This window comes from Lampris incognitus, chromosome 6 (assembly GCF_029633865.1).
Source record: "Lampris incognitus isolate fLamInc1 chromosome 6, fLamInc1.hap2, whole genome shotgun sequence".
Taxonomy (NCBI): Eukaryota; Metazoa; Chordata; class Actinopteri; order Lampriformes; family Lampridae; genus Lampris; species Lampris incognitus.
In genome coordinates, this window is record NC_079216.1 from 44,452,891 (window position 1) to 44,479,117 (window position 26,227).

The window sequence follows — 26,227 nt, forward strand, 5'->3', positions numbered from 1 at the left end:
TTTGTGAATATTTTTTTTTCTTGTCTTATCTCCCATGTATGTGAATGGTGTGATGTGAGTCTCCCCTGTGTGCAGGTGTGGTCTGTCCACCTGTCAGGTCTACATGGTGATGGCGGTCATGTGGCTCAGGTCCTGGGCTGTTCCGGTGGCATCTGGACACTGCTTGGCATCCTCCTCATCATAGTCTTCATATATTTTATAATTATTATAATTATTATATTATTGTAATTCTGTTATCCTCTTTCAATGTTATATTATGTAAATTGTGTAAACACAACATCCATTGCACATCTGTCCATCTTGGGAGAGCGATCATGCTTCCATTGCTCTCCCTGAGGTTTCTCCCTATTTTTTCTCCCTGTTAAAGGTTTTTTTTAGGAAGTTGTGCCTTAGCCGATATGAGAGTCTAAGGACAGCATGCCGTATTGCTATAAAGCCCACTGAGGCAAATTTGTAATTTGTAATAATAGGCTATACAAATAAAATGGACTTGACTTGAATTGCAAGTGATAAAACAGCAGGAAACACCCAAATTGTGATGGATGCTACAATTTGATTATTGATATAATTGCAAGATGGCTATCTCAAGTTTGAGCGCAACTAGCTACATTGCGACGTCAGCAGCATGGTGAGAAAGGATATCTTCCATCCATCCATTATCCAAACCGCTTATCCTGCTCTCAGGGTAGTGGGGATGCTGGTGCCTATCCCAGCAGTCATAGGGCGGCAGGCGGGGAGACACCCTGGACAGGCCGCATCTTCAAATGTCCTTTTTTTTGTTTTTTTAGATTTATTCCCCCTTTTTCTCCCCAATTGTACTCATCCAATTACCCCACTCTTCTGAGCCGTCCCAGTCACTGATCCACCCCCTCTGCCAATCCGTGGAGGGCTCCTCTAACATATGGATTCACCAGCAGCTTCTTTTCACCTGATAGTGAGGAGTTTCACCAGGGGGATGTAACGTGTGGGAGGATCACGCACAAGTGTGCCAACCGACCAGTTGATCCGCTAGTGCAGCGACGAGGACACATACCCACATCCGGCTTCCCATCCACAGACATGGCCAAGTGTGTCTGTAGGGACATCCAGCCAAGCAGGAGGTAACACGGGGATTCGATCCGGTGATCCCACGTGTTGGTAGGCAATGGAATGGACCACTACGCTACCTGGACACCCCTAGGAAATCCTATTTACAGGTTTCTTTTGGACATCTAAAGTTTACTGAACACAAGTTGTTTACTTGCTTGGACTCAATAACAATAGCTTACCTTTACTTTGCAACTGCAAAACTACATTTTAATAACTTCATGGCAAGTCTCGTTCATTTTCTAAGCCGCTTATCCTAATTAGGACTGTGGGGTGCTGGAGCCTATCCCAGTGTTCATTGGGCACAAAGCGGAGAGACATCCTGGGCAGGTAGCCAGTCCATTGCAGGGCAGACGGAATCACACCTAGGGGCAATTTAGTATCTCCGATTCACCTGATTTACATGGACTGTGTGGGAGGAAACCCACGCACACACGGGGAGAACATGCAAACTCCACACAGAAAGGACCTGGGATGGCCAGTTGGGAATCGAACCCAGAACCATCTTGCTGTGAGGTGATAGCGCTAACCACTGCACCACCATGCTGCCCATTTCATGGCAGGTCTAACATGATGAATAGATACATACAAGCAGACAGAAAAACAGACCGACAAGCTGAGAGACAGGGTGGACAGTGTGACTGACAAGCAGGTAGACACGCACGCATGCACACATGCACACACACACACGCAGGGAAACATACATGTACACTCATGTACACTACTTTTATTTTCATTCCATCCATCCATCATTGATTATCCAAACGGCTTATCCTGCTCTCAGGGTCGAAGGGATGCTGGAGCCTACCCCATCAGTCATTGGGCAGCAGGAGGGGAGACACCCTGGACAGGCTGCCAGACCATCATAATTTGCCTGTGAGGGGTATTATATCTCTATGATAAACTGCTCTTAAACATAATAAGCCAGCCAATCCTATTCATTAGCTGGGGATCACGAGGAGGCAGATAGGCAGACCTTTAAGGTCTCTCTGTGTTCATTTAGATAGTGAAGATGAGATGACTATGTTGAGATGGCTGGCCCAATACCCCCAAGGGCTGTGACTACAGACAAGAAAGGATGAAGGGGGGTTTTATTGAGCTAAACCCCTTAAGCTCGCATATGTGACCTCCCACCTTGCTTACTGAGGCTCCAAGGAGTGAGACGGTGCTGGGTTGTGTGTGTGTGTGTGTGTGTGTGTGTGTGTGTGTGTGTGTGTGTGTGTGTGTGTGTGTGTGTGTGTGTATGTGTGTGTGTGTGTGCACCAGGTTTTTCTATCCTAATGGGGCCATTTGGTCACCATTAGCATAGAAAAACCTGAATCCACCTAACTTGTGGGGATGTTTTATGGGTCCCCATGAGGAAAAGGGTCTATTTTAGGGTTAGGACTTGGTTTTAGGGTTAAGGTTAGAATTAGGATTAGGTTAAAGCTAGGGTAAGGGTTAAGATTAGGCATGTAGTTTTATGATGGTGAAGGTTACAATTAAGGGCTAGGGAATGAGTGTAGTCAATGAGGGGTCCCCACAAGTATAGGGTGACATGGTGTGTGTGTGTGTTTTATTGTTTGAGAAGGGTGTGAAGGGTGTCTAGAAACATCAAGACCCACATAGCACACAGGCAATAATCTACTACTACTACTTTCGGCTGCTCCCGTTAGGGGTCGCCACAGCAGATCATCCATTTCCATCTCTTCCTGTCCTCTGCATCTTACTCTGTCACACCAGCCACCTGCATGTCTTCCCTCACCACATCCATAAACCTCCTCTTTGGCCTTCCTCTTTCCCTCTTCTCTGGCAGCTCCATATTCAGCATCCTTCTCCCAATATACCCAGCATCTCTCCTCCACACATGTCCAAGCCATCTCAGTCTTGCCTCTCTTGCTTTGTCTCCAAACCGTCCAACATGAGCAGTTCCTCTAATATAATCATTCCTAATCCTGTCCTTCTTCGTCACTCCCAATGAAGTACACAGGCAATAATGAGGATTTCTAATTGTCTATCATAGCACACAGGCAATAATGAGGGTGTCTAATTGTCTATCATCAAGTAAGGAAAACCTTGGTTCACCCAACTAGACTCCGGCCTCAAACAATATTAGAAGAAATTAACCCTGACAATGGGATGATATGAACTTTGCAGAGGCTACAACGACCCCTGGGTGTTCTCGTCTCGTCTCTGAATGGCTACAGTTATACTCCAGGAACGCTCCCCCTGACATTACTGTTTGACATTCAAGGAGGTCACAAAACATCCCTTAGCTCTCTGTCCCCTCCGACTCCACTAATAAAACAAAAGACAGGCGGAGGGAGCGAGAACGACAGAAGTGAAAGTGGGGAGCCATTCCCTTCTCTGCAGCTGTGTATGTGTGCATGTCTGGAGAATTTAAGGTGACCCGTCCTCGTCAGGCAGAAAGAACACAGAAACAAATCACATCATGTAAGGCGCAGCATACTAACGAGGCGGTGCCTCTCTGGTTTACATTTCAACACTCTGATAAACTGAAAGTCTGCACCTCGGGTCTAGCCTCAGCATCTCAATGTTTCTCCAAAGACTTTTCTGTTCTTCTTCACTGAATGAATTAAAGTAGAGCCAACACCCTCCTCCTCTCGTCATAACTGTTGTCCCTTCTAACAACGAAAGGTAGTGAGGGCATTAGAAATCATGATACTAGCATCCACTCAAGGGCAGTTTCACTGAATTCACATGCATGAGCACATGGTGTTTACTGCCCCAATACAAAAGGATACCAGGGTGTGTACGTGTGTGTATGTGCATGCATGTGTGTATGTGTGTGTGTGTGTGTGCGTGCATGTGTGTGTGCGTGCATGTGTGTGTGATTAACTTGCCAGTGTGTCTGTATCTCTGTGTGCAGGCTGAATGTGAAATATGGGACAAAAACAAAAAGGGCAGCACCATCCTTCTGTGAAGGACATAGCCTTTGAAATCACTGACCACTTTCATTATTTACATTTCCATCTGTCATCCCTCTCTTTCTTTTCCCCCTGACTCTGTCTTCCGTATCTCTCTGTTCTCTGTTCCTCTCCTCCAACCACCTTGCCAAGGTGATCAGTTACTTGTGCAGCGAGGGAGACGGAGAAAGGGACCGGCGGCGTGATGTGTACGCCAAGCAGCGTTGAGGGAGACAACACAAACAGCGGACCTCTCCAGAATTCACACCCTGTACTCAAAACAGGATGGGGAACGAGGACAACATGCTTGAAACACTAGGGAGGGAAGCAGAAAATAAACAAAGGAAAAACGGCTGGCTTGGTGGTGTGTAGCTGTAAATAGCCACTTTATTTGAGTGTGTCCCCAGCTCTACATGATCTCCTTGGGGCATTATAAGTTTTCTCAGCTTGTTGCCTATCTCCAAAATAACGAATTTCCTTTTTTGCCCACATTAAATATGACAAATGTTTACTCCATGAGTAGCATCTAAAACAAATACTAATATCTGAATCTGTTTTGTTGTTACTAAAGCCCTATTGGCATGGGATTGGTATTACCTGGGGACCTCTAGTAATTTGCAATAATTGTGGAGGTCGTCTACCATATTTCGGCAAACACAGAGGTCATCTGATGGTATTAGTCCTGTGCAAATTGGCCTCTCGGTAATTTGGGCTCGTATTTATTTTTTTGTCTTTCTTTCTCTAGACTAGGTCCAAGCTCCAAAGTCCTGTACAGATGGGCACCGGAGAAAGAGGTCTTTGTGAATATTTTCCCAAACGGTGTGGTTGTGCACCATTCTGTCAAATTGCTTTTGGTAACGTGGTTCACTCCACCTAGAAATTAAACTGAGTGTCTCTTCGCGTGTCCAATGCCTGTTTTTCCTCTTAGCAGCCATTGCTGTCATCGTTCAAGGCTATAGCACTTCAGTCGTCCAGGTAGCGTGGTGCTCTATTCCGTTGCCTACCAACATGGGGATCGCCGGTTCAAATCCCCGTGTTGCCTCCGGCTTGGTCGGGTATCCCTACAGACACAACTGGCTGTGTCTGCGGGTGGGAAGCCAGATGTGATGTATCCTGGTCGCTACACTAGCGCCTCCTCTGGTCGGTCGGGGTGCCAGTTCAGGGGGAGGAGGGACTGGGGGGAAGTGTGATCCTCCCACGTGCTACGTCCCCCTGGCGAAACTCCTCACTGTCAGGTGAAAAGAAGTGGCTGGCGACTCCACATGTATCGGAGGAGACGTGGTAGTCTGCAGCCCTCCCCGGATCGGCAGAGGGGGTGGATCAGTGACCGGGATGGCTCAGAAGAGTGGGACAATTTGCCAGATATAATTGGGGAGAAAACTGGAGAAAAAAATCTCCCCCAAAAAAAGAAGACATCGTACTATATTGGACGTTCATGACGTGGTTGCACGGGAAAATAGTGTTCAGGAGGAAGCAGATGTTATGCGAAGCCTTGACATTTTTAATCATAACTAGGCGGGGGATAATGTCAGTGGATTCGAGTAAAATACAGACTTCGCTTATCCCGTGTGAATGTGCCACACAAAACACAGTTGTGGGGGAGTCATTTCTAAATCACATGAGGTCTCCAGGTAATACTAGTCCCGTGTGAATAGGGCTCAAGACAACATTGTCAAACAAGAGTTATACACTATGAATATGAAATGTTTCCGGCAAATATGTTGTATGCCTTATTAAATTACAAAGCATCTATAACAGTGCAAAATGAATAGCATACATAGATGTGAGCATGATGTAGGACTGCACTTAGCGTATAATTAAACTTACACAACGTATATGTACTCCAGAGGGGTAAATGGACTGAATTTATATACAATTAATGCCTCACATTCACCCATGCACATACACACTCATGCACCAATGGCGGTGTCAGCCATGCAAGGTTACAACCAGCTCATCGGGAGCAGTTAGGTGTCTTGCTCAGGGACATCTTGACATTTTTGCCAGGAGGAGCCGAGGATTGAACCGGCAACCCTCCAATTACCAGACGAATCTGCTCTACCTCTGAACTACTGTGGCTCCAAGGGGATGTGTTCCTGTTACTTAGTGTTGGTGTACTAATGTAGTTGACAGCAAGTAAGTTATTAAACTAATAGCCTCAAACTTTTTCATATAGACGAATGTCTGTTTTGTTACTGCCTTTCACTGATTATAGTGAACCATTAATGACTCAACTCAGTATCAAATCGTGAAATCCTTTGCTTCTGAAAGCCTTCACATTTTTAAAAAAATATGTCAATATGACCCTTCCTGCAAAAAAAAACAAAAAAAAAAAAACCTCAAGTGCACACATTTTACTTCAGTCAGCAGTTGCTAGTCCACCAGAGAGGATATGCTGAACTTCCTCTCTCATGGAAAATGGATCAACTGGCAGCGAGGTGCAAAAACAACAACCTCACCTTAAATACAGAGAAAACTAAGGAGGTTATTATTGACTTTAGAAAGACCAGCGCCCACCATACCCCTCTGACCATCAATGGTATGGATGTGGAGAGAGTCAACAGTGCTAAGTTCCTGGGAGTTCACATCACAGAGGACCTCTCCTGGTCCTCACATGTCACTGCGCTCTCCAAGAAGGCGTCTGAAGAAGGCGAGTCTCCCACCACCAATCGTCATCACATTCTACAGAGGCACCACAGGGAGCATTCTGACCAGCTGTCTGGCATGGGAACTGCAAGGTCTCCGACTGCAAATCCCTACAGCGGATAGTGAAGACAGCTGGAAATATCATAGGAGGAACTGCTCTCCCATCCATCCATTAGGTCTGTGAAGTAATTTGTGTTTGTAATGCACTTTTTGTTTTTAATATTTATCGCATGTTATTTGTTTTTATGGGGCACTGTGGTCCATGTGAAATGTCATTTCATTCCCATGTATGTATGAGAAATGCATATGAGGCAATGACAAATAAAATCAGTTTAAGTCTATTAACACGACATAGTAATGGACATTCATTTAGCTAGCGAGTACCCACCATAGAGGATAAGGTTCAACTTAATCCCTAGTGGACCAATCGGACGGAAGCGTTGAAGATAGTCAACTAGCAAAAGCTTTTCACTTAAAATGAAGACCAGTAAGACTGACCGTTAGTCGTTTGGTGGCATCCACTTCAATCATGCCACGGAGGAGATTCTGGCAGTCTGGAGGGATAAAGTGAGGCATGTGAAAAACCCCCAACTTCACCTTCTCCAGAAGGTTCCTCAGGTTATCGTCGTCAAAGGGAAGGGCACCCTGGAGAAACGGGAACATCACGGGTGATAGGATGGTGTGGAGGATATCAATGAAGAAAGCAGAGAGAGAAAAAAATCAATGAAGGGAAAGTAAAAAACAAAAACAAAAACAAGTATCACAGTCTGAAAGAACAAACAAACACTCACCCCGAAACAGCAACGACGTTTTCAGTAACTTAATCGTTTGCGACGTAAGGAGCAGACTCGCTTTCTTAACTTTTACAACACGCCAATTATAGCGCTTTGCCCTCAGCTGTGAGGCGAAATAAATAATAAACGGGGGTAAACAGAGAAAGGGCTTTTCTAATAATTACCCGGCTTTCTCATCTACCTCCTTCCTTTAGCATGCTCTCATCGAAGTCATTCATCAGAGCGAGCTGACAACCCACAGATGTGGTGGTTTGATAAATGACAGCCTCCACCAGAAGACAAGACAGGAGGAGAATGAAAGAGATAGAGGACAAGAGACTGAAAGACAGAGGGGAAGAAGGAGCAGAGGGAAGAGAGAGAGTGAGAGAGAAGGGAAGGAAAAGAAAGTCAAGGATAGAGAGCGAGCGAGCGAGCGAGAGAGAGACAGAGAGAGAGAGACAGAGATGGAAAGAAAGGCTGAGGGAAGTAGAGAGGTAGAGAAAAAGAGGGCAGGCTTGTGTAACAGATGATCTGAGTGAGGCCTAACTGCTGGGGAGTACAAGTGTCTCCCACAATCAGACAAATGGTCCTCTCCCAGCTAGACAGCAGGACAGAGAGGCTGGAAAGACTATCGTAGAGCAACGAGACAGACAGTATTCATTTGCGGTCCGACACAAAGGCCGGGCAGAACTTTCACTGCCATGAGAAAATAGACGATCATAACAGAAGCAATGGCAAATGATGTCAAGATTGCAAATCATGGACTGTCCTTGAGGAGCGGTATAGGTACACATGTGTACTCACTCACACAAACAGAACACACACACACACACACACACATATAATGAAAGAGAAAAATGGACAGAGCGAAAGTGCAAGAGATGAAAACAAATACAAATACATAGTAGCCACAAAAGTTGCCCCTGTCAGTGTTGGTATTTATTTTTGGGCTCTCTCCTCTCTGTTTGACTGCATGAATTATGTATAAAGCAGCAGTATGTAAGAACTACAGTACAGCTGCTGATGAAACAAGGCTGCAGGGCATCGTAGCCGGGGAACCACAAACATAATGTAGCTGGAGAATAGGCCTGATTATGGAAACGGCGATGTGTGCAGATGCCGATAATGAATAAAATGACTCCTCTTTCTCTGATCTTTTTTTATCGTGCGATCACATAAGCTTGAGGGTGTCTATAACAGTTTTCCGGTAAAACCTGTTGGAATTTCGAATTCAGCTCCCTCTCTTTGCGTCGTCGTTTGAAGCCCCGTGTCAGTTTCTGCAGCCCCTCATCTTCTTGCTGAGACCTTACCCCACTTAGCTTGGGTCTACCTTGATGTAATGACTAATCTTTTTTTTGGGGGGGGGATTCCCCCCCCTTTTTTTCTCTCTAATTGTACCCGTCCAATTACCCCACTCTTCCGAGCCATCCCAGTCACTGCTCCACCCCCTCTGTCAATCCGGGGAGGGCTGCAGACTACCACATGCTTCCTCCGATACATGTGGAGTCACCGGCCGCTTCTTTTCACCTGACAGTGAGGAGTTTTGCCAGGGGGACATAGCACGTGGGAGGATCATGCTATTCTCCCCAGTTCCCCCTCCCCCCGAACAGGTGCCCCAACCGACCAGAGGAGGCGCTAGCGCAGCGACCAGGACACATACCCACATCCAGATTCCCACGGCCAATTGTGTCTGTAGGGATGCCCGACCAGCCGGAGGTAACACGGGGATTCGAACCCATGATCCCTGTGGTTGTAGGCAATGGCACAGACCACTACGCTACCTGGACGCCCTCGATCTAATGACTAATCTAATGTGTTGTCTATATCAGTCAGTTGACAGTGAGCTGGCACTCACCACCAGTAGGGCAAAGAGAATGACCCCACAGCTCCAGACGTCTGCTTTTCTCCCATCGTACTTCTCTCCCTTGGGGACAAGAAGGAAAAGAAAAGGGTGAGGACAGGCCAACAAAACCATCAGCCAACAAGCAGACGGTGAAAAGTAATGTTTCTGTTGCGATTCAACGGAAATCCACAAAAACTCACCCTTATGACCTCTGGGCAAGCGTAATGTGGAGATCTGTGGAGAGATGGACAAGGGAAACAAAGTGAGAAGGTAAGTAAGGTAAGTAGGGTGGGGGGGGGGGCACAGGTGAGCTACTGAAAAGATACCAGCATTGTTTCTATTATCTATTCAGTAGCTCACCTGTGTCCTTCTAAATGTCCACCGTCTCTGCTCTTCTGGACAATACGGCATGTTTATACGATAACAGCAGAACCAAACTGTAATGCTTTGATACACGGCATCCTGTTCTGCCGACGAGATCATAGTGAATAGACTTTTGACTATTGCAACCTGCTCTCTTCTCTCAAGTCTTTTCTCTCTATCTGAATGATGTCTTCTCCTTTCTCTTCTTCTGTGTGTGTGAATGGGTGATGTGAGTCTGCCTTGTGTGCACATGCAGTCTCTCCTCCTCCCAGGTCTCCATGGTGATGGTGTTCACCACCTGGACACTGCTTGGCATCCCCCTCATCACTTTCTTTATATATCTTATAAATCCATATAATTTTGTTGTCCTGTTTCAATGTTATATCCTTCTCTCACTAAGACATGTGACTAATGTGTTTGTGTGTGTGTGTGTGTGTGTGTTTTGTCTGTGTGTGTGTGTGTGGTTGTGTGTGTGTGTCGCGTGGCTCAGGTCCTGCCTGGGCTGTTCCGGTGATGTCTGGACACTGCTTGGCATCCTCTTCATCATAGCCTTCATATATTTTATAATTCCATTACAATGCTGTTATGCTCTTTCAATGTTGTATTCTGTAAATTGTGTAAACACCACATCCATTGTACGTCTGTCCGTCTCGGGGGAGTGATCCCTCCCTCTGTTGCTCTCCCTGAGGTTTCTTCCTATTTTTTTTCTCCCTGTTAAAGGGCTTTTTTTTAGGGAGTTGTTCCTTATCCGATGCAAGGGTCTAAGGACAGGATGTTGTGTTGCTGTAAAGCCCCCTGAGGCAAATTTGTAATTTGTGGGATTGGGCTATACAAATAAAACTGACTTGACTTGACTTACACAGGAAAACACAATCGTGTAAAAAGGGAACTCGGAGAATGAGAAGAACAATTTATTGTGGAAAATAACATGGTGGAGCGAACACGGATCAAGATGTGCTCAGAGAGTTTTGACGCCCTGAGGATATTTGGACGTCCTGCCTGCTCAGCCAAGGGCATCGTCTCAAAGCAGGCAGAGCGCAGGCCCACTAATCTTTACAACACCTGGACCGGCTGACAGTAAACCCAATGACTAGATTGACATACCAATATCGAATGAAGATTTATCGGAGCTACCTCTGCGATGGCCGCTCCATAAACCAATACCTATGGATGAGAAGGAGCAGCTTTGTAATGGTCTTCCCTCTGAACACAATGGCACCTTTCCAATACCTTGACACCGCTGAGCAGCCAAACTCCCTCTCAAACAATAACAGTCATGATAGTAATACTGAGTTTTGCAGTTATATAGAATCAGTAAAATCATGTTTATTTTTTTTGGATTTTCCCCCTTTTTCTCCTCAATTGTATCCAGCCAATCACATCTCTCTGCCGATCCGGGGAGACCTGTAGACTACCACATGCCTCGTCCGATACATGTGGAGTCGCCAGCCGCCTCTTCTCAGCTGACAGTGAGGCGTTTCGTCTGGGGGAGGAACACGCTATTCCCCCCAAGTTCCCCCTCCCCCTTGAACAGGAACAGGCACCCCCACTGACCAGAGGAGGCGCCAGTGCAGCGACCAGGACACACTCATATCCGGCTTCCCAAAGCCCAACCAAGCCGGAGGCAACACGGGGACCTGAACCGGCGATCCCCGTGTTGGTAGGCAACAGAATAGACCGCCATGCCACCCGGACGCCCCAGTAAAATTATATTACATATGGGATATTACATTCTTTTTGTGCTGAAGAAAAACAAGTGGATGGCATCTGCATAGAGAAAGCAAAGCAGAGACTCATCTCCTGTTACGTGGAAACGTGACCCCGACAACCCACCTCTGCCAACCCCCCAACCTCACCCCCTGGCTCTCACTGTGTTTACTATAATGGCACGATATTGGCTTCTAATGCGAACCTATCCGGGGTTTGTAAACACTGCACCCATTAGTTGGGCTGCCGTGCTGTGTGCTCATGAATAGCAGCCCTGACAGCTCGGTTTCCACGGGGTGTCAGAACGCCGGGTGATAACAAACGTTACCAGCTTGTCAGCGAGGAAGTTCAAACAGGAGCCTATGCAAAAATGGCCTTCCTGATTTCAGGTGCCATAGTGCATTATGCAGATGAACAAGGAAAAAGGAAAGCGGGAGACTTTGTGCTTGTTAAGCTACACGAATGCCACAACACGTGAGCGACAGCGGGTGCCAACTTGAACATAAAACTCATTATGATATCCCCGGGAATTAGCCGGAAAACATAGGGTGTAGTAAAATTAATAGCGAAATATAAAAACAACGTGTCTCCTTTTGAGAGAGGTGAAATTTAATTTGTCACAATAAGCCCACTCTGTTGTACAAGTCAACCTTGTTAGTTGTACGCGTCTTCCTTTCCACTATCTGTCTGTCTGTCTTATCGCCCACTAGAATAATGATGCTGCATTGTAGACACTCTCAAACTCGTTCACTTTGAAAACCAGTGAGGTAATTTTAATCTGCTATGCTAAGACCCAGGCTCTGGAAAATAAACATTTCATGTTTTCATTTGCAAGTTCCCCAAGAAATGGCCTACGGCGCCTTTTGGATCATGCTCTGACATCAAAAATGTGAGAATACAGGTATCAAAAAACTAGGTAGAAAGACAGCAATGCACATTTGCATGGACTCTTCCTTGGTCTGTAAATGTTAAAAATCTGTAAACTTAAACTGTCGCACTTGTATGGGTGTAACTCTATTAGCAATCAGTATGAGAAATAACATCATAGAAATTGTATATTATACTATATCCATCATCCATCCATTATCCAAACCGCTTATCCAAATTTGGGTCGCGGGTATGCTGGAGCCTATCCCAGCAGTCATTGGGTGGCAGGCAGGGAGACACCCTGGACAGGCTGCCAGTCCATCACAGGGAGACACACACACACACACACACACACACACACACACACACACACACACACACACACACACACACACACACACACACACACACACACACCTATGGACAATTTAATATGGCTGATTCACCTGACCTATATGTCTTTGGACTGTGGGAAGAAACCGGGGCACCCGGAGGAAACCCACACAGACACGGGGAGAGCATGCAAACTCCACACAGAGAACAACCTGGGATGACCCCCAGGGTTGGACAACCCCGGGCTTTAAACCCAGGACCTTCTTGCTGTGAGGCAACCGCGCTATCCACTGCACCACCGTGCTGCCTAAAAATGAACAATGACTATCAATTCAAATGTAGTATAGATTTGTAAAATCCATTACTAAACACTTCAGTTCAGCTACACAAACAGGTGCATACCTTTGTGAACTCTACATTTGTATAGATCTGTATAGATTGTATGTATTATATTATTTCTAATATATTATTGCAAATATGTTTCATGCTAATATTTTTGGGTTTTGATGTATTCTTATCTATATTCTTATCGAATTCTATTGATGTGCTTGAGTAACTCTTTGCTTGTTATCCTCAAACCTACACCACCATTCGTTGCCACCACAATGACCCGAGTTTGTCTCACGTTCAATTTATCTCCCCCTTAATTTGCTCTGTCTGCCTGGTTATTAAGTCAAAGCCTACACTTCATGAAATTTATGATTATGATCAGTGTGACTTTCCATGTTCCCAAACGAAGAACGTTTGGTCTCATAAAAATGACATCAAAGATAGATCGGGAAGCATTAGAAGCCATTTCCCTCCGGGCGGAGCAAAAAAAAAAAATGCTGTCTCTACGCCGCCTGTAAGAAACCCCACTGGGTGGGATGTCATAACTTCAGTCTTCCAGCGCTCATCTGCTCGCCCGTTTTAACACTACTCATCCTAAAGTGTTTGCGAAAGTCACTGACATGAAATAGATCGCCTTAGAAATCGCGACATTTCATAACATCTTAAGGGAACCGATAGTGCTAAACTGCAAAAAATAAAAAATAAAAAAGGCAAAACTGCAACTGTGAGTGGTTTGTGGTCAAGCTGCCGAGAGTGCTGAAGTGGTAGGATGGAAATGCTGGACATGTACAAAAAGGACTCTCCATCTTGTCCGATGAGTTTTTATATTCGTGTCAAAGAGAGAAAAGGTGGAAGCCAGACCCACGGACCATAAGCCTGCAGACTCAAATAAGCACTGACAGATTTCTGTCATAGCGTCTGAAGAGTAATAATGACCAGTTTATAATACGTCTTATCACGTACACACCTGTATGTCAGTACAGTTTGTGAGGCTAGTAAACGCAAGTGTATTTGTGGAGCATATTCAAAAATCAGCTGCAATTAACCATGCGCTGTACAAGTGCTACAGTTGAAATGCAAACAGTAACAGACAAATGTATTCCACAAATACATATGGAATACATACGGGTAGTCCCCGGGTTATGAACGCTCAAGTTACTAACTCCCGTATTTACGAACCGGCCTTTGTAAAGCCTGCTGTTTTTCAAAAATCGAGTAACATACAACGGCGGTTCGTACTAACGAACGGATGGAGTACTTCACGCAATGCTCAAAACACTGCACATTTTAGGCGGTTTGTCGGCCCGAGGGAGAACAATGCCGCGCCGTCATCGCCATTTAAAAAAACAAATCTGATTTTTCCCCTTTTCTCCCAATTTAGTGGCCAAACGATCCCTATTTTAGTTCAAACACCCACCCTCGTACTGCGTGCGTTCACCAACTGCATCTCTCCGGCCGGCAGTCTCGAAGGAGACGCCTCGCCACTTTCGTGACAAGGCGAATCCAGGCCGAACCACTGCTTCGCCATTTTAAGTTGGATCGCGTAACTTAAACTTTTTTCGTGTGTTCACCCTCGTAATCATGGCTTCAAAGCGTAAATCTGACACAAGTGATTGTGCTGCGTTAGAGAAAAGGAAAACGATCACGACTGAAACGGAAGTGGAAATAATAAAGCGCTCAGAGAGAGAGAGAGGTGAAATGCTCTTATCGTTTTTTCACTTACCCGGCGAGGCGAGCCTCTGAGTAGGCTCTCGTTTCTGGCGTCAAACGGCCGGCCTCCGCCGGTCACAACCCGCTCCCGGGACAGTAGCAGGTGGGGAGTTTGAAATGCAAGAAATGTTTCTTTAATCAAAGAAAGTTGAATCAGTTCATCTGGGTACAACGTTGTACGTTGATGTTCTTACCTGGATTAATAAGCGTGCATAAAGAAAATGTTCTTTAATTTTTTTATACCTATACACATTCTCTCACTCTCTCTCTCAATTATAAATACTGTACTGTAGTTAGATTTATTATTATCACTGCATTATTACTTTTATGATGTTTTAGGTAAAATATATTGTAGTGAAGGGGCTACCCCGTTAGAATTGTGCCCTCCAGTTTTACCCATCAGGCACTTCGTTCAGATTCTTAGTGATGTTATTAGATGTTGCAAGTGTTTTATGTGGTTTTATGCGTTTATGTGATTACTATTTGGTGTGGTGTATTTGTAGTTTTCGTTCTGTTGTGTTGTGTTACTTTGGTACTAAAACCATGATCAACATTGTTGTTCAGATAGATGAGGCCCATGTATTGTTTCACTTTTTTTGTAGCTCTCATCTCTGTTTGAGGTAAATACAAGAGACTGAAGTGTTATCTCTGTTATTAGCGACGCTCTGGACCACATCATTGTGTCACAGTGGCTCAGCTCACTTTACTTACAAAGTGGTTACTAGCAGGTGGAGCTGGTATCAGAAGCCAGGCCCAAGACGGCCTTCACTATTGGACAAGGACTCTGGCAGTTTCGTGTGATGCCCTTTGGTCTCTGCAATGCCCCTGCCACGTTTGTGAGACTAATGGAGAGGGTGCTGGCTCACATTCCCCGCAATCGATGCGTGGTTTACCTTGACCTTCAGGTTCATGCCGCTGATTTCCAGCTGGCCCTAGAGAACTTCCGCTGGGTCTTCCAAGCTGTTCGGGCGGGCGGGCCTGCGCCTGCACCCCACGAAATGCAACCACCTTCGACATGAGACCAAGTTTTGGACCATGTGGTGGGGGCAGAGGGCGTGGCCCCTGATCCTACTAAGGTGGAGGCGGTCGAGAAATGGCCAGTTCCGCGAAACGTCAGCGAGGTGCGCAGCTTCACGGGGCTCGTCTCCTACTACCGACGTTTTGTCCACAATTTTGCCTCCATTGTCAGTCCCCTACTCCGTCTCATCGAGAAGGGACGGGAGTTCAGCTGGGTCAACAACTGTGCAGCCGCTTTTGCCCGGCTCCGCACCGCCTTGATCACCGCACCCATCCTGGCCCTTCCTGATCCTAAGTGCCACTTTATCGTGGACACAGATGCCAGCAATGTGGGGCTGGGGGCCGTCCTGTCTCAGGAGGTTGCTGGGGGAGAGAGAGTGGTGGCCTACTACAGTCGTGTCTTGAGCCGCCCTTAACGCAATTACTGCATTACACGACGCGAGCTCCTGGCGGTGGTCGCGGCGTTCATTCATTTTCGCCCCTATCTCTATGGCCAGGCCTTTCTCCTGCGGACGGATCATGCGGCCCTGATCTGGCTGCTCAGCTTTAAGGAGCCTGAAGGCCAGGTAAGCTAGGTGGATTGAGGAGCTGCAGAGCTACGATTTTGAGACCCAGCACTGAGCTGGGCGCCTGCACAGCAATGCAGATGCCCTCTCCCGTCGTCCCTGTAAGGACTGCAGACACTGTGAGCACCAAGAGGAGCGAGACAGAGCAATCTTCCATGTGTCCACCACACGGCAGGTTGAGCCAGAGGAGGCGTGGCTGATGGCAATGGACAAACAGGAGGGCACAATTCTAACGGGGTAGCCCCTTCACTACAATATACTATATACTAAGACAAACGTTTGACTAACTGACGCTAGATGCGAATTGTAGGTAACTGTTCCGACTTACATACAAATTCGACTTAAGAACAGACTCAAAAACAGGGGTTTTTTCGTAACCTGGGGACTACCTGTGTGTGTGTGTGTGTGTGTGTGTGTGTGTGTGTGTGTGTGTGTGTGTGTGTGTGTGTGTTATTGTTATTATTTGTATAGCATTTTTCAAAACAAGGTTACAGAATGCTTTACAAATTAAGAAAACTCAACAGCAGTTCATTGTTGTAAGAACTCAGTTCTAAAACTGACCAGTGAAAAGAGGCGAGGAGGATGCGTGTCTGATATGACCAATTACAAGAGAAACATCTCGTCAGCGATGACTTGAGTCCCTGATGCCAACTAATTTTTCTAAGCAGTTGATTTGGAGTAGCATGGTCAACCGTGTCAGAAGCAGAGCTCAGACAGAGGAGGATTAAAAAGAGATCAGTCGGTAGAATCACTTGTGAGCGTCATCAGTGACCTTTGCGAGGGCTGTTCCAGGGCAAGGAAGACTGAAATTCCTGAAAGATTGCGTTGTTATTATTCATAAAGGAAATCAGCTGTGCATGCAGGCCTCTTTACTGTAAGCTACATGTCTGTAAGCTAATGTCCCGGAGAGAATCGCACTTACCCACAATGCATTGTGGGGGACTCGGACGGCATCAAAAAGTATCAGATCTGATCAGTGGGGATTGAAGGAAATAAAGGGGGAATTAAGGTAAAACTGAGACATCTTGACACTGATCCACATCAGACTGAAACGTTATTCGATATACAGCGAGAGCCTGTGGGAGCGCATGCCACACAGCATGTGGACTCTCATCTTTCTGAATAACCGTTTGTTTCTGTTGTGCACCTGGCCATTAAAATTCATACCTTAACTTGCATCTTTCTGAACCTAACTCGGATGCTTCTGGAGTTCTTCTTTACACATGAGATAATTCATTCCAATAAATCAGAGGAACATTACTGAGCAAACAGCAGCAGTGAGACGCACGCAGCTTGACACACAGAAACAGGAGGAGATAGATAACACTGTCGCATTATCTCTCAGGACAAGAATACATTATCTACAACACTTTTAAAAATGTACAGTCTCCCGTACTGTATGAGCAGAACACTAAATTGGCACTCAACAGCAGATAAATTGAGGTACCTTGCTTCCCTTCACATTGTGGAGGGAGCGACAGAAAATTAAAGAGAAAGAGAAATATTTTGCATCTGTGGGTACATGTGTGTGTGTGTGAGTTTGCAACCACATCTGTGAGCGCTTCTCATTGCTTGAGCTCAACCGTATGTCTGCATGTCTGAATATATCTATGTACGTGCTACCAACTCTACCTGGAGGGGGTCTCATCTTCAATCAGCTCCATTACCCATGGCAAATGGAATAAATTTGTGTCAGGCTGCTGCATGGTGAACGGGGGCCAGATAAATGTGTTTAATTAAAAACTGTCATATCTGCACTTAGAGACAGGACAGTCAGGAGAGCAGAAACAATCAATAACCATGGCAAGACATACACACACACACACACACACACACACGCGCACACACACACGCACACACACGCAAAGTACATGATATTATGTGGGAGCTGTGACTGGAACGAAAACAGGAAAAAAAAACAGCCAGCTAAGCAGTGTATTGTGTGTATGTGTGTGTATGTGTGTGTGTGTGTCTGTGTGCTCAAGTGTAAGGGTGTGTGCTTGCTTGTTTGTGTCTTTGTGAGAACACGCTGTGTTCCCACCTGCAGCAAGTACTTTTAGCCCTTTATAAATGTACACAGGGGACCAAGCAGATGCAGTACACCTGGATCAGATGGAGGAATCGCTGAAAGAGGGAGTGGAACACAACCAATATGGATACAGTTAGCACAGCGCTGCAGAATACCAAAACAGCCGATTGTGTAAGAAATTGTCTCGTTCAAGGGTCAAGATACAGTAAGTGGCCTTTACAGTGGGCATCATGTGCAGGCATCATGGCTTCTAAATGACTTAGCTATGTAGCTTTTACTTGCAGATAGCTATAGAGCAGCGGTGAAACTACCACCTGTGCAGGTATTGCAGCTGCATTAGGGCCCGCAACAGTTTAGGGCCCGCACACACGGACCCCTCTTGGTCTCGTCACTATCATAACAAAAATCTCGAGCACTGTGCCTATGGTACACGGTATGTTCAAAAACGTATCCAAAGTGTGCCCACGCAGCGAAAAGCCCGAAGAGTGCACCTATGATGCAAGCAGAGCTTATTTGACTAATAATCTACCTACACGGTTGTGACTTGTGTTTATAAGGCCTATGAGCAGACATGAATAATGTCGTTGATGTGCGGGTGGGCCGTCACCAATAATGTTTTCATCTGTGTCAAGGTGCGCTATCACTGATTATGTTTTTATCTGTTATGGTGCTCCAACACCAGGTTTTGTTAAGTAGGCTAGTCTATCACTATTATGACTCCTATAGCACGGCAGTCTGTTTTCCTAGTAATCATTTCATTAAGGCATCAATTGTGCTGTGCATTTCGCTGTTGCTGGTCGTTTTAAATCTGTGTGCTTTCACTTCTTTCATTCGCTGACATGACATTATGTTACGTCTGATTGTGATGGGCAGGCCGGGGCCTGCTTTGACCATCTTGTATTGGGGCCCAGTGCTGACTCATTACTTGCTATAACTCATTACTTGCCTCTATATAGGCTGTACTACCACTACCTTTTGGCTATTCCCATTAGGGGTCGCCACAGTAGATCATACGTTTCCAACTCTTCTTGTCCTCTGCATCGTCCTCTGTCACACCAGTCAACTGCATGTCCTCCCTCAACACATCCATAAACCTTGGCCTTCCTCTTTTCCTCTTGCCTGGCAGCTCCATATTCAGCATCCTTCTCCCAATATATCCAGCATCTCTCCTCCACACATGTACAAACCATCTCAACCTTGCCTCTCTTACTTTGTTTCCAAACCGTTCAACCTGAGCTGTCCCAATAATATACTCGTTCCTAATCCTGTCCTTCTTCATTACTCCCAATGAAAATCTTCAACTCTGCCACCTCCAGCTCCAACTCCTGTCGATTCATCAGTGCCACCATCTCCAAACCATACAACATAGCTGGTCTCACAACCATCTTGTAAGCCTTCCCTTTAACTCTTGCTGGTACCCTTCTGTCACAAATCACTTCTGACACTCTTCTCCACCCACTCCACCCTGCCTGCACTCTCTTCTTCAACTCTCTCCTGCACTCCACGTTACTTTGCACAGTTGACTCCCAAGTATTTAAACTCATCCACCTTTGTCCCTTCTACTCCTTGCATCCTCACCATTCCACTGACCTCCCTCTCATTCACACATAGGTATTCCGTCTTGCTCCTACTGACTTTCATTCCTCTTCTCTCCAGTGAATACCTCCACCTCTCCATGCTCTCCTCAACCGGCACCCTACTCTTGCTATAGATCACAATGTCATTCGCAAATATCATAGTCCACTGATCTCATCCATCAACCTGTCCATCACCATTGCAAACAAGAAAGGGCTCAGAGCCGATCCCTGATGTAATCCCACCTACACCTTGAACCCATCTGTCATTCCTATCACACGCCTCACCATTGTCACACTTCCCTCATACATATCCTGCACCACTCCTGCATACTTCTCTGCCACTCCTGACTTCCTCATACAATACCACATCTCCTCTCTCAGCACCCTGTCATATGCTTTCTCTAAATCCACAAAGACACAATGTAACTCCCTCTGACCTTCTTTACTAACTTTCCCTAATCTCCTAAACTGACTCACAAAGAGATCAGGCATTGGACTAATTTTGGATTAAATTATATAATAGATACTCATTTGTGCACAATTGTGCGAGCATGCAGGCATAGGCACATGCTTGTATTTATAAGTGTGTAATGCATGGACAGAAAGAGAGAGGCGGAGAGAGGCAGAGAGAGGCAGAGACAGAGAAATAGACACACTGAGACGACAATCAAACGTGCTGAGGACAAAGGGTCCTCGAGGTTAGGGATGAACTAAGCTCCGCCGATGCTGTGTGCGCATATGTGTGTTGCGTCTGTGTATTTCAGTTGCGGCTGATTTGGAGGAATAATCTGGACAGAATCAGGTCTGAGCTTGGGGCAGATGTCAAGAGGTCTCTCTATCTCAAGCCGTGCACGCAGCATCATGTGTCAGCACAGAGCAAAGCTTCGACCCAAGACATCCAGGGCATCAGAGAATCTGCTGTGTAAAACCAGTGTACTACAACTTGCTGTTTACTTCTGATATTGAAAATGCCGTCAGAAGCATTTTATTTATTTATTTATTTATTTATTGTTAAGCACACACAAAATCAGCTTTGGTCTCTATCTCTTTTTTTTTTCATGCTGGCATTTGACTTGTATATTAAGGGCCTGATAGTAAACCGTCATCAATTTTCTGGCGTCTGGCTTTCTGGCTGATCCCATACTCACTGCCCTGCACTTCAGGGTTAAATAAAACACCGCCATAAATCAACAGCTTTGGTCTCTTTTCAAGTGCAGTCCTCAGTCCTAAATACACTTTGAAAATGACTTTTCCTGTGGGTGAATTCATTGCAGTTGTTGTGGGATTGATGGACCTGGCATGGTCGTGACAGGGGGATCATAAACTCAGCGTCAGATATGAGAAGATGGAGGACTGTAATGTGTGGCCACGGACCCTGGCCCTGCTCACAGCCAGATAACACACACTCCGAGAAACACCAACCGACTCTCCTCAAGAGATCAACATGGCCTGATAACAGAGCGGCTCTGAGAGAGCTGCACCGAGCGGGATGCCAAGATAGCTCTGTTCAGCATTCCCCTTTGCTTCTCCTCCCTCCTCTCTTTCCTTCTCTCCCTCTCGCTCTCTCCATTCCTCTCTCTCTGTGGCACACCTTTAGAACTGTGTGGGACCTCCTCTCTTCTCCCTTGACACCCTCCTTCCTGCTGCGACAATTCTTTTTTTTTTTGAAATCATGGAGCCCTTTTAGTATCATCCAAATTTCAGAGGTTTTTTTTTTTTGGTTCATATTTTATGGAGCTTGACAACAATGAATTACGATGTCTGTCTTACCCGCAGCTGGTTTCCAGTAAACTGTCTCCAACCTGAAGGGAGGCCATGCCAAAATCTGCTATCCTGATGTTGTTCTTCTCATCTAGCAGCAGGTTCTCCGGCTTCAAATCCCTGTGACTGAAATGACAGTGAGACAGAAAAACATAAAAGAGTTAATGAGACATGACTCGGATCTCCCTTTGCTTTAAATGCAATGGCAAAAGTGCAGAAAACTGAGAGACGGGCTGCAAAGTAGGGGTGCAGGGGGGAAATGTAGTCAGTGCAAAATCGTGACAAGTCCTGATAATTTTAATATTCCAGCATTTCCTCTGAATTGCAATGTTGAAGCACAACAAACAGCTGCTATCAATAGTTCTGATATAACGTATTTCTACATCTCTGAATGTTTGATTTTTCAGTTTGTTTGGATGTTTACTCAAGAAAACATAGTTTTGTTTTAAGCTCTTGTAACACATGGGGCTTAATATAAATGTATTTTGCTGTACATTTTCTTTGAATTATAGCAGGTCTTATATTTTGCTGTAGATAAGAGGGTGCCTTAAAAATCATACTATTGCATCAGAATATCTATAATATTGTGATATTTTAAAAATGGCATTTTCTCAAAAGAAAGCCACTTTATTTTGTCATTGTATTCTTCAATGAATTTTCTTCTTCTATGATATAGGAGCAGTGGGCGGCTGCAGCGCCCAGCTGCAGTTCCTCTTTCAATTGCTTTGCTCAGTACCACAGAAAGGAGTATTAACCCTAACATGCATGTTTTTTCCCCCTTTTCTCCCCCATTGTATCCAGTCAATTACCCAACTCTTCCGAGCTGTCCCGGTTGCTGCTCGACCCCCTCTGCTGATCTGGGGAGGGCTGCAGACTACCACATGCCTCTTCCGATACATACGGAGTCACCAGCTGCTTCCTTCACCTGACAGTGAGGAGTTTCGCCAGGGGAACGTAGCACGTAGGGGGATCACGCTATTCCCCCCAGTTCCCCCTCTCCCCAAACAGGCACCCTGACCGACCAGAGGAGGAGCTAGTGCAGTGATTAGGACACATACCCACATCCGGCCCCCCGCAGACACAGCCAATTGTGTCTGTAGGGATGCCCGACCAAGCTGGAGGTAACACAGGGATTTGAACCGGCGATCCCCGTGTTGGTAGGCAATGGACTAGACCGCTGCGCTACCCGGGACACCCCATGCATGTCTTTTTGATGGTGGGAGGAAACCGGAGCACCCGGAGAAACCCACGCAGACACGGGGAGACCATGCAATCTCCACACAGAAAGGACTTGGGACGGCCTGGGGTTCGAACCCAGGACCTTCGTGCTGTGAGGCAACAGCGCTAATCACTGGGCCACCATGCCGCCCAAACTGGCCCACTCAAAGTGGCACAAAAATATTGTTGTAATATTGAATCAGGGCTATCTGCCAACTCCCAGCCCTACTGCAAAGCCTCTCGAACAAGAACCAAGTGAACCAAGCTTGCACCATTCACAGCTCGCACACACATATGTAAACCCAAATTCACACGTATGCAAACATGTGAGTCACCATGTATTTACCAACACCCACAGCAGACACACAACAGAGGCTGTGTGTGTGTGTGTGTGTGCGTGCGTGCACGTGCGTCCATGCATGTGTGCTCAAAGGTTGCATTACAAGCACAGAACCTCAACCCGAACCTGTCCATTACCACCCACCTCCCTCCTCTCCTCACCGTCCTCTCACTTTGATCTGTGGGTGCCTGGGGGCTCCCACCTCAGAGTAGGGCCGCCGCATAGGATGACAGCCCCCTACTGTGTCCTTTTCTCTCTTCTCTACCCTTCCTCACCCCTACTCCCACCTCTTTCTCATCTCCTAGACAGCCACCAGCAAACAGTCGGTGCAAAGTGCATCGAGGGGAGCCAGCCACAGAGGTTATGTTCATTAGCTGCCAATTATCCCTGCTAAACACAGCGAGGGGGGATGATAACCAGCGGACGCCGTCTCTTTCCTTAAAAGAGACGATGGGAGTGAAATATCTTCCTCCCCTTAAGCACGCTGTTGCTGCGTTGAAGGCTAAATCTCTATTTTGATGAGTGATGCTTCAAAAGCAGCAAGACAGTGGTGTTTTATCATCCGTTTAACATCTCTTCCCCGAGTCGTGGACTGTCTTACAAATCATACGGCGCTCATCTTGTGATGTCTGCCAAGGCCAAGGGGTTGTTTGGTAGCCTGTGGGTGTGTATCCTCGCATGTAGGCACCCACACATCCATACACAAACACGAGTAGGTGTGTAGACACACATGAGCAAAACCTACACATTGTCACTCGGTCTCTTTCTGTCTTCTTTTACAATTATATCTGTCTACATATGAAAACAGATCAATACTGGTCCGTCTTCCTTCTCTGTCTGTCTGTCCGTCTATCTATCTATCTATCTATCTATCTATCTATCTATCTATCTATCTATCTATCTATCTATCTATCTATCTATCTATCTATCTATCTATCTATCTAACAGAATGGTTTTGTGATCAGAGGAAGAGAATGACAGAGTCACACACAGGACTGTCAGGACATCACAGTCCAGACTTTCATCTTTCCTTCAGACTAATGATGGAGAGAGGAGGAGGGGAAAAATAGCTGGATGTGTCTGCCTTTGAAGAGTGGCTCATCACAATAGAGGTATAACCTTAGATGACATCAGCTGCTGTACAACTTGTTTCCTGTCCTCAGGGATTAGCTGTCAGCGATTTTGTTATCACACTGACACTCCCTGTGATCCCGGCTATAATTGAAATTAAACACAGATAGCATCTAAAACAGGTCTCCGCAGGCTAAGACTTTTATTATTGACTCACACACGCATCATTTACGGTGGTTCGAGGGAGGCCTGAGCGAGAGAGAGAGATCGCCAGGGTTATGAGCATTAATCTCTCAAATACTATCAAAGTATCCTTGTGCCAGACACACTGCACCCAAACATTTATTGGAGTTGTCTGGTGGCCAAGAGTACAGGACTGGGTTTGTAATTGACAGCTTCCAAGGATGTATATGCATGTTAGATCCTCTCTCCTGCAAGGATCCTCCCCCAGGCGGTTACTGCGTTGAGAATGTGCTCCTCATCAACTTGTCTTATTAAATAAGAATTAAAACGGGACGTATCCTCTGGCAACTGAACAGTTTAGATGTCTCAATGTCACAAATAGCTTGTGACTGGAGTTTAAACATGCCTCAAAAGGTCGACTCCAAAACTTTGTCGACGAAGAGACGGGAGACGCGCTTGGAGGACGTTAAATAATTTGGTGTGACATCAATGACAAAAGCAATGACCAAGATGGCATTGACAGTGAATGGTGTTAAGTTGCTTTTATGCTTTTGACTCAGCACCAGTTAAAGATGCTATTCAAATCTCGTGTAACAGTAACAGATCCAAATGGACTCGAACGTCACCCTTAATCAGAAAAAGCCCAGCCCTAACAGCATCATAAATAGCCAAATACACTAAAAGCACCAACACCTCATGCACAAACAGGTAATAAATGGTACTCCAAAAGTGGGTACTGATACCATAAACAAGTCATTAACACCGAGTTCGCAAAGTCATATCACACGTAAAACACAGAAAGAGTCAAACATCAGGAGACTCCACCATAAAGGAAAGAGCAGAAACCCATTAATCCAACAGCACCTTAAAGGGGACAAATTGCATCTGGGTGCTTTATTGGTTGTCAGCACCCTGGTATCCATAATAGGACATTAAAGTGCTTCTCTGACACACTGGGCTGCACCTTGCTACTGTAATCTCTCTCACACAGCAGGCCACACAGCAGTGATATCTCTGTCATGCAGGGGCAGATGTTGTTAATCAAGTTACAGTTAAAGCATGAGCTTGAACACAACTCCAGCCCTTTTATGGTGGCCAAGAGAAGAGGGGTGCAATTTGGAGTAATACCAAGATGAAGTGAATATTTGAAGCCGATTGGAGAGATATGTCTTGATGCAGCCTCAATAATCCAGGTAAGAAAATCAAAGAAGGTTGAATCAGTTCATCTGGATTCAATGTTTATTGACAGATATGTTCCATCACTCAACTGAGTGACGTCTTCAGTCTAAACTGACGGCAGGCATCCCCACCCTTATAAACAATGCAGTGCAATACAGTTGCACAACGACCGAAACCAACGACCAGTTTCATGTGCAAATATGGGTGTGACCATTAACTAGAGTTTCGATGGCCATGGCATCTGTCATTATGCATATGTCGCCAACTTCCAATGCTGTGATTGCAAACCTCTTTGAATAGTGCATATGGCCATTGAAACCCTGTTTATAAGGGGTTTGGGACACCTGCAGTCAGGTTAGACTGAAGATGTCACTTAGTAAGGAAACATATCTGTCAATAAACGTTGTATCCAGATGAACTGATTCAACCTTCTTTGATAAGAGAGAGATACCCTAACCTACATGTTTGCACAAAGATTACTATTAGCGTTGCTATTTTACTCACCTTCAAATATTTTGCCTTGAGATATAGCTGAGCAGGAGCTGGAACACAAGTCCATGGTAGCCGAATGATACAATTTGGACAAATACCAATATTATTTGAAGCCAAATAGAGGAAGCTACTGTATATGTTAGCACACAGCGTACTGTTGACATTGCTATTCTACAGCTTAACCTCCAAACAGTTTATTTTTCTCATCGGCAACTAAGAATATATGAAAA

The 26,227-nt window shown here is 45.6% G+C and overlaps 1 protein-coding gene across 2 annotated transcripts in view; it reads right to left on the reverse strand.

Moving 5' to 3' along the window:
- Positions 1-26,227, reverse strand: part of LOC130113664 (serine/threonine-protein kinase BRSK2) — a 267,862-nt gene that overhangs the window by 31,993 nt on the left and 209,642 nt on the right. For both annotated transcript variants that reach the window (XM_056281239.1, XM_056281238.1), the window contains exons 5-8: positions 21,524-21,640; positions 9,455-9,488; positions 9,267-9,335; positions 7,137-7,283 (exon numbers count right to left, since the gene is read on the reverse strand). In XM_056281239.1, coding sequence (XP_056137214.1) covers positions 7,137-7,283; positions 9,267-9,335; positions 9,455-9,488; positions 21,524-21,640 — 367 coding nt within the window. The remainder of the gene's footprint in view (positions 1-7,136; positions 7,284-9,266; positions 9,336-9,454; positions 9,489-21,523; positions 21,641-26,227) is intronic.